The sequence below is a fragment of the Acartia tonsa genome, chromosome 12 (genome assembly GCF_053477335.1).
Source record: "Acartia tonsa isolate MP-2025a chromosome 12, ASM5347733v1, whole genome shotgun sequence".
Taxonomy (NCBI): domain Eukaryota; kingdom Metazoa; phylum Arthropoda; class Copepoda; order Calanoida; family Acartiidae; genus Acartia; species Acartia tonsa.
In genome coordinates this window covers 1,837,344-1,847,577 of record NC_137271.1, presented here as the reverse complement: position 1 = coordinate 1,847,577, position 10,234 = coordinate 1,837,344, and the positions used below count along the sequence as shown (strand labels likewise).

Below are 10,234 nucleotides of genomic sequence, written 5' to 3'. Positions count from 1 at the left end.
AAACCTGAAATTTAAAATGTAATCAGCTAAATATTATATTAATACAGTAAAGTAGAATATAGGAGAAAAACAAAAGAAATAAATATGGCAGGGGTTTACCATAAATAAGTTGAGGTTGCTTTTACTCATTATTAGTATCAGCAATTTCCATTATTTCATTCTCCCATATTTTTCAGGATTAATTTAAAAATGTTACAAATTTGTGGTGTCTTTAGGCTTTAGAAGGATTCCAAAGTTCTAAGTATAAAGAATGCAAAAACAGACAAGTAGGAGTAAGGGAAGCTGTTCACTCAAGAGAAAATATTCAGAAATTTGAAACATTTCCAAACCTGTTTTGGTTATCATTTGAAACTATTTGACAAATGTCCATCCTCATTCTGTACATGTAAGAGAGCAAAAAAATCCATCTTTGGCTCTAAAAGAAGTGGGAAGCTGTTACTTAGAATAAATATATTCAGAACTTTGAAATAATTCCACACCTGTTGAGTTAAATATTTATAAAAACTATTTAACAATTGTCTGTCCTTCCATCTAATAGAGCAAAAATAACTCTAACTTTTGCTCTAGTGTAGCTAGAAGAATTGTTTTAAGAAAATCATCTAACCAAGCAATCAATCTAGAACACCACGGACGTCCACATCCTGTCATTCGTATGTCTGTCTAAGTAAGTTAGAAAAGAAACTCTAACTTTAGCCATAGCAAGGCAAGCAGAATGTCTTTAAACAGTTTTTGAATCATCTATCCAAACCTACTTATCCAGAACACTAAAGACCTCCGCCCCCCGCCCGTTTTGTGACTGTTGTAACTAGGACTAATGGACTAGGGTTCTTATATTTTTATATTAACTGTTGGTTAGACGATTTTAAAACTTAAATAACCATTCCTCTGAACATCTGAATTTGTTGTCTATTAAAGCTTACCTTATATAAGTGATTTACTCTCCTATTATTATATTAGAACAAAAATCTTAATACTCACCTCCTAAATTAAAGAAATAATATACAATAAGATCCACAGTACAGAGACTGCAGCCCATATTTCAAATGAATTATAAAAAGATGCACTTCTCCTCGTTCTCTATACATTTCCACACCAAAAGGAAGTAAAAAAATCTACATGGATTAACAGCAGAGATTTTTAAAGCCAAAGTTTGGAAAAAGTGCTCGAGAAACTTGATATTGCTAAATGTTTTAGTTTTTTTTATTAGTATATTTTCAAACAATTAAAAAATAAATAAGAAAGAAAAGCAAGTTTACAATAAAAAATGATATCTTTACATATAAAAATTTACTTTTCAAAATTTTATGAAATGCATTTTTCTCCCAATACCCATATGTTATGATTTATAATAACTTGATCTTGAATGAAACCCTCCCTAATATATACTTAACAGATTAGCTTAATGTTGACCGAATAAATGCACAACCACTTTTACATATTACTTAATTTTTCAAATGTTAGCTGTTATTTGATGTCACAAATATTTTTATATTCACTGATGTGGAAATGTATAGAGAACAAGGATATATGCATCTTTAACTAATTCATTGAGAAATATGGGCTGCAGACACTCAAAAATTCTTTTTTGTGGGTCCTACAGTATATTATACTTAGGTAGTTTATGTATGCTTTAATTTAAATTTTTTTCATGTACAAAATAAGTTTTGTTCTGATTATAATTGTCTTTTATAATTGTATATCCCTTGTATTGATGAACAAAACTTACTCACCTAAAGTTTTATTTTCCTCTCACAGTTCTTAATTCATTTCTTCTAATTATAATTGTCTTGTTTAATTGTATATCCCTTGTATTGATGAACAAAACTTACTCACCTAAAGTATTATTTTCCTCTCACAGTTCTTCTAATTATAATTGTCTTGTTTAATTGTATATCCCTTGTATTGATAAACAAAACTTTCTCACCTAAAGTATTATTTCCCTCTCACAGTTCTTCTAATTATAATTGTCTTGTTTAATTGTATATCCCTTGTATTGATGAACAAAACTTACTCACCTAAAGTTTTATTTTCCTCTCACAGTTCTTACTTTCCTTAATTCGTTCCATTCTTTATATCTGAAAATAAAAATAAAATGGTGGCATACAATTTAAAAAAATAATTTAATATAAATATACAATATATACAAGTATAGATTTTGATTGCAAAATTTATTATTATTGACTTTTAAAATACTCTAATTCGGAATTCAAGAGTTTTTGTCTCATATACAAATGTGATATAAAATAAGATTATTCAAACTTATTTTTTAAAATGATTTTAAAAAGTATGTATCTTTTATGTGTATGGTTTTCATTCTTTTCATTTTAATTAAATAAAAATTATTTAACTACATTGGAAATAAGTCACTTTGTGAAAACACTCTTTTTTTGAATTGTAAAGAATTGAAATAAAACAATACTTCTTATTGGTTAGACTTTAGAATTATTTGTTTTATTGTAAATGTTAGATTTTTCAATGAAATTAATTGTTTTGGAAAAAAAAAATATTTCCAATGAACAGAGTAATGTTTTTTTTATTGTATCAATATAAAGTGAATTATATAAAAATGTTCTGTAAGCCACAATATTACCCTAAGTAAAAAAAAAGCTTTTGGTCCGGCCAAAATGACTACAGCAACACTAAAAATTGATTTTTAAATCCCCCAAAAAAAGTTTATTGGGGACTTAATTCAAATTTGGGCTCTGCAGTCTGATTCTAAAGCTTTTGCCAATCACTAATAGTTTTTTGTTTATTTATGGATATTTGCTAATTAATGTATATCCCCTAATCTATAAACTCATTATAAATAAGAATTAAAACAAATATTACTCACCCCTATTTCCTTACTTTAAACTATTATCTACAGTTCCTATTCTTACTCCTTATTTATTTCATTCATTTATTGTTTCTATCTGAAAAAATAATATTTTAACATATAAAGTATATTCTGTGCATTATTAAAAAATACAATTTGTGTTTTGTCAAAATAAAGCAAAATAAAGGCATTGTTAATGGGGTTTTCCATAAAATGCATTTTGAACTTCAAACTATTCTAAAATTGTAAGAAATTCAATTTTATATCATGATTATTTTTTTTGTGATTTATATTATACACAACATCTAATTGTATTACATTTACTAAATTAGTAAGATAACAGAAGTACCTAGTATTTATAGAATCCCCTGCTAAGGTGAGGAGAAAAATGAAAAATATGTAGGGGGAGGAAAAAAGATAAATAATAAATCACGACATATGTGTAATGTATAAAATCAAATAAAGAAGAAAACTTAAATTAACTGAGTGCCTTTAGGGGAGGGAAGCAGAGGTCTTAGCTGATTAAATTTTTTTGTTTTCTCCCTTCTTGGGGAAAAAAGGGAGGGGAGGGGATTAATGAAATGTGTTTAGTAGTAAAAAAATCATGAGGTTGTTATGAAGTATGTATGTACTGAAATTTAAATCATTAAAATATACAAATATTTGGTACCTATACATATTTAAAAGGCTTTAAGAAAATCATGTGAATAAGAAAATATGGTGTAATAATGCAGTACATTAAATTAAACTATGAAAAATGTTAAATCTCTCAAGGAAATAAGATTGTTAACTAAACAGCTTTCTTTTGAAATAAAAATTAATAAGATTTAAATCAAATAACGGCTTAAAGGACAAAAAGTTGCTTTGAATTGCTAAAAATAATCTAATGTTTAAAACAAAATATAAGAAGAATTTACAAGAATATTAATGTTTAAAAAAAAATATAAGAAGAATTTACAAGAATATTACAGCTTATGATATTTAATAAATGAAACTAGAAAATATAAATATTTACAGGCATATTAAAATAGATTAGGAACTAAAAATCAGGTTCTTCACGTTTAAAGTCTTCAATATCAATTTTATCAATAGTACCACTATCATAGAGATAATCACCAGTTTCTTCTTCTTTTAAATCAACATCTGCATGAGCTTTGTCAATGAAAGCAGGCTCCTCTTTAATAGAGAGAGAATCATTAGTAAGAATTTCTTCTTCCTTAGATTGAGGTAAATCTGAGGTAAATTCTTCCCAATATTTTTTAACCAAATCTTCTTCTTCAACTTCTTTTTCAGCATTTTCTGTTTTTAATTTAGAAATATTTGTTATGTCTTCTTCCTTTAACTCGGGATTATCAATATTGTTATCCCTAATATCAATAATCTTGTCACTTATATTTGTACAATTGTCATTATTTTTACATTTTTCACTTAGTTCTTTAATTTCTGATGGTGAAAGTTTCTTTATTACCACAGAAACAGGTTTCATTGTTGATTGTAAGTGAATATATTTGTCATTGTGTGCTGCTTCATGTTTATCTCTATACTGTGATATAGTGAATGATTTACTACAAATATCACATGAATATAGTTTCTCTTCAATGTGTGTTCTGATATGTCTACTTTTATTACTTGAACTGGAGAATGACCTACCACATATACTACAAGAATATAACTTCTCTCCTGTATGTGTTTTCATATGTGTTTTTCTATGAGAATGAGTAAATGTTTTACCGCACATTTCACATGAATATGGTTTCTCACCTGTATGTGTTCTCATATGCCTATCTTTACTGTCAGGTCGAGAGAATGATTCATTACATATTTCACATGAATATGGTTTCTCACCAATATGTGTTCTCATATGTTTATTTTTACTACCAGACTGTGAGAACGACTCTCCACATATCCCACATGAATATGGTTTCTCACCTGTATGTGTTCTCATATGATTATCTCTAGTACCTAATTGGTTAAATGATTTCTGACATATTTCACATGAATATGGTTTATCACCAGTATGAGTTCTCATATGAGTATCTTAACTTTGAACTGTGGTGAAAGATTTATCGCATATATCACATGAATATTGTTTCTCACCTGCATGTATTCTCATATGTCTGCCTTTATTTTGAGCTGTGGTGAAAGATTTACTGCATATATCACATGAATATGGTTTCTTACCAATGTGTGTTTTCATATGATAATCTTTACCATGAGATGAAGTAAATGATTTACCGCATATTTCACATGAATATGGTTTCTCACCAGTATGTATTCTTATATGATAATCTCTACTATTTGAATGTGAAAACGTTTTTGCACATATTTTACATGAATAAGGTTTCTCTCCCGTATGTGTTCTCATATGTCTAACTCTATCACCAGACTGAGAGAATGATTTAGAACAAATTTCACATGAATATGGTTTCTCACCAGTATGTGTTCTTATATGAATGTCTCTATAACTAGCTGTACTAAATGTTTTGCCACAAATCTGACAAGAGTTCTTCTCTTTTTCACTGTCCATTATTCTATGCTGTTATATAATTATAGATATTTGATATTCCTACAGTGGCATCAGTTACAAATCTGTAATAATAACTTCTACATATATGTTGAATAGAATTATCTACTTATATTAATTCTTTCGATTTTTTACCATCATAATGTTTATTTGAATGGTATTAAAGAGGACACCTGTTATACTAAATAATGGTAAATTATATATTGCAGTACTATAAGTGAGTCTTCTGCTAGATATTAAATGATTTAATAATAACAAATCAATAGTTATAATATAATGGTTGTATTTCATTGCTTTACAGGGTTCTAGGGCTTTTTATAGACTTTTTATACAGACTGAAGTATATGAAACATTAGCATAATTTATTTTTCAATTCATTTTAATTTCTGAGGGCCATACAAATGAAATTTGAAGCATTGAACAAAATTTTGAATTGGTGGAAAAGGTGAATACTAAATACCTTTTTTCCAATATGTATAAAGAATTTTCACCAACTAATCACCTAAAATTCTAAGTGAACCAGGGATTCAGTTCTTTATATTCTAACTAATTTCTTTCATTTCATTTTATAAATCTGAAAAAAAATAAATAAGTAAATTATATGGGAAATCAAAATATTAAAAAAAATAAAATTTACAGGTAATTATAATGTGTAGATAAAAATAGAAAATATTTATACAAAATCCACAAAACTTCAACAAAACTATGACTCTGGACTTTGGGCAACTACCAATCAAAAAACAATCAAGAACAAGTCTTGTGGAAATTTTGCTAATTTCAAACTTGTTCAAAATATGGTTCAATAGATTATTTAATTAAACTTAAAAAGAATCATTTCAAATTACTTTATTAAAATTAAGATGAAACGAAGCAAAAAAATATTTCTACAGTATTAAGATATGAATCTAAAATATTTACACATTCAAATATATACATTTCTAGTGGCTATGCCCCTGAAGGTCTCTAGGGGCTCTTGAGGAGGAAGGTTTTGAATCCCAAAACCCTATTTCCTATATTTTAGATTTTTAAAAAAGTTTTTTGTTCTTCTTTTTTTGGGGGGGGGGGAGGAATATTTTTTTTTCTAGGGTTAATTTCTCTTGAGAGGGTGGTTGTACCCTCCCAAAAATAGTTAAAAACGATTCTTGGATCTACGAAAAGCTAACCTGTGAAGGGAACCCAATTGGTTCAGCAATTAGCGAGATCCTTTGGTACAAACAAACAGACAGATATCTTGTTAATTTATTAAACAGGTTTTTATTTTAACTAGAAAATTTAGGTTCTTTTAAAGCATTAAATCTAGTAAAGTTAGAATAGGGCTAAAATAGAATATTTATACTAAAATTTACAGTATTATCACTGTTGAATTATAACAATGTCTATAGTAGTAGCTAGGTACTAAGGCAAATCTGAAGTAAAGTCTTCCCAATATTTTTTCACCAAATCTTCTTCTTCAACTTCTATTTTAACATTTTCTGTTTTTACTTGAGAAATATTAGTTTTGTCCTCTTCCTTTATAAATACTTGTTCAAATTCAGGACTATCAATATTGTTGTCACTAATATCAATATTGTTGGCTCTAATATCAATATTGTTGTCAAAAACTGGAATATTATTCTCACTAGTATGTACTTCATGAGTCTTAAAATGTGTATTTCTGCTGCTTGAAGCAGTAAATGATTTTCCACAAACACTACAGGAATATGGTTTCTCTCCTGTATGTGTTATCATGTGACTATCTTTATTATCCTTCCTTGAGAATGATTTTCCACATATATCACATGAATATGGTTTCTCCCCAGTATGAGTTCTTATATGTGTATCTTTATGCTGAGCTGTGGTGAATGATTTCTCACATATATTACAAGAATATGGTCTCTCACCAGTATGTGTTTTCATATGATAATCTTTACCATGAGCTGAGATAAATGATTTACTACATATTGGACATGAATATGGTTTCTCCCAACTATGTCTACTCATATGAGTGTCTTTATTTCCTTTCTGTGAGAATGATTTACCACATATTTCACATGAATATGGTTTCTCTTTTGTATGCGTTCTTATATGTCTATCTTTATGCTGAGATTGAGTAAATGTTTTACCACATATTTCACATGGAAATGGTTTTTCACCAGTATGTGTTAGCATATGTCTATTTTTATCACCAGACTGTGAGAATGACTTATTACATATATCACATGAATAAGGTTTCTCACCTGTATGTGTTCTCATATGTGTCTTTTTATCACTGGACTGTGAGAATGATCTACCACATATTTCACATGAATATGGTTTCTCTTGGGTATGTGTTCTCATATGAATGTTTCTATTACTAGCTGTACTGAATGTTTTGCCACAAATCTGACAAGAGTTCTTCTCTTTTTCACTATCCATTATTCTATGCTGTTATATAATTATAGATATTTGATATTCCTACAGTGGCATCAGTTACAAATCTGAAATAGTAATTTTAAATAAAATCATGTTTTTACTAATTAATTCATTCTATTCTTTTTATTTATAATGTATATTAATTTCATTGTTATCAAAATATGACACCTGCCATACTTAATAATAATTAATATACTACAATATCATAAGTGAGTTTAATGTCCAATGTCAAATAATTCAATGTTGAATTAGAATATTTTTTTTACCTATATATTTATCTAATAGCTATTTTTGAATTTTTTTAAAATCATTAAAAAGGGTACATTAATAAAGTCCTAGAAAATGTAGAGACTGCAGTTCTGACTGGTACAACCAACAATATTTCCTCAGCAGGCTGAAATAATTAAATTAACATAAAAAAGAGGATTGCTGCTGTTTCCGAGTTTGTTTAAATAATTTCAAAATGATGATGGACCACAGAAGTTTAGCTGAAGGAGTGGAAACTATGTATTATCATACAAGAAAAAAAATCATTGCTAAATTTGTAGGAAGAAAAATCCATTTCAATTTTAAAATTTTAAATAGTAATTAGTTGAAGTCATTCTATCAAAGGGTTGGTAGCCTGTAATATTATAGAACTAATTAAAACTGAGAATACACAAAGAACATATATTACAAATACATAGGTATGTCTGGCATAGAGTAAATATTATCAATAAATACATAGATATGTCTGGCATAGAGTAAATATTATCAATAAATACATAGGTATGTCTAGCCTAGAGTAAATATTATCAATAAATACATAGGTATGTCTGGCATAGAGTAAATATTATCAATAAATACATAGGTATGTCTGGCATAGAGTAAATATTATCAATAAATACATAGGTATGTCTGGCCTATAGTAAATATTATCATTAAATATTAAAATATGCCCCAAGATGATGGGAATGTTCATAAGAAAATTATAAAGTAGCTTTGCTTCTAGAAATTCATATTACTTTTTTTTGTAAATTTATTGAAAACAATAAAAATATTTTGCTCACCACTATTTTCTATTTTTCATCTGCAGTTCTTATTACAGTTCTTTTTTATTCTCCACATTTATTCCATTTCATTTTGTATTTATCTGAAAAAAAATAATTTTTAATGTATGAAGTATATTATGTACATATATAAAAGAAACAAGGGAAGTTTGCAATAAATAAGTTTTTGACAAAGTGAATTTAAATATCATCCCATGAAAAATTTCTGAACTTCCTAAACAGTTTTAATTTTATCCTATGTAGTTTTTGAAAATAACTTTATTAATGATATTCTACAGAAACTTAAGAAAAAAGCAAGCTTGGCAATAAGTTTTTAAGAGCAAAACAAATTTATTGTCAAAGGGGTTCAACAAAATTAATTCAAAGGGATAGTTTCACGAAGTGCATTTAAACTGTTTTTAACCTATTTTTTAATCATATATCAAAAATATACTATGACACCAGTAGAATCAGACTGCAGAGCCCAAATTTGAATTAAGTCCCCATTAAACTTTTTTGGGGGGATTTAAAAATTAATTTTATATGTTGCTGTGATCATTTTGACGGAAGCAAAAGCAACTTTTAGTTTGGGGTTAAATTGTTTCTTACAGAACAATTTTATATGATTCAGTTTATATCAATACAATAATAAAAAACTCTACTCTGTTCGATGGAAATAATTTTTTTTCTAAAACAATCAATTTCAGTAAAAAATTTAACATAATACAATAAAACACATAATGCTAAAGTTAAACCAATAAGATATCTTGTTTCATTTCAATTATTTATAATTTCCGAAAGAGTGTTTTCACAAAGTGACTTATTTACAATGTAGTTAAATAATTTTTATTTAATTAAAATGAAAAGAATGAAAACTATACACGTAAAAGATACATACTTTTCAAAAATATTTTTAAAAAATAAGTTTGAATAATCTTATTTTATATCATATTTGTATATGTGTCAAAAATAATTTTGTTGTATTGCATAAACATTTGTTGACATCATGTCATCTTGTCATCAAATTTAACCCTTTACAGCCAATTTTTATGTGTTTAAAATAGGTGAACGAACACAAACATGTTAATGTTAATTCATTGGTATATTGTAAAGATTTAACTTTTTAGTGAATTTTTATAGTAAAATCATAAGGCCTAATTTTACTCTATACCAGAATACAATATTTATGAAGCAAAACACTCTAATAGCTACGAATTTTACCCAAATAAATAAAGACCTTTTGCTTTGGTCAAAATGACCACGGCAACAGTAAAAATTAATTTTTAATTCCCCCTCAAAAAGTTTATTGGGGACTTAATTCAAATTTAGGCTCTGCAGTCTGATTTTACTGGTGTCACAGTATATTTTTTATATACGTTTTAAAAATAGGTTAAAACAGTTTTATTAAAAAATAGTGAACTGTAAGTTTTTTCTATTTTAAATAACGTAGTAGTGCATAATATAAAGTTATTGATT

At 27.2% G+C, this 10,234-nt stretch overlaps 1 protein-coding gene across 1 annotated transcript; it reads right to left on the bottom strand.

Annotated features, from left to right (window-relative positions):
* Positions 1-5,912: 5,912 nt before the first annotated feature.
* On the bottom strand, positions 5,913-8,864 carry LOC145334689 (uncharacterized). Its single transcript, XM_080180259.1, has 2 exons — positions 8,780-8,864; positions 5,913-7,795 (listed from the first exon to the last, which is right to left on the bottom strand). The coding sequence occupies exon 2, from the start codon at positions 7,731-7,733 to the stop codon at positions 6,735-6,737; it is 999 nt and encodes a 332-aa protein (XP_080036385.1). The 5' UTR covers positions 7,734-7,795; positions 8,780-8,864; the 3' UTR covers positions 5,913-6,734.
* Positions 8,865-10,234: the final 1,370 nt, after the last annotated feature.

Excerpts from the sequence above, each read along its gene's own strand:
- LOC145334689 (XM_080180259.1), bottom strand. The coding sequence starts at position 7,733 with ATGGATAGTGAAAAAGAGAAGAACTCTTGTCAGATTTGTGGCAAAACA.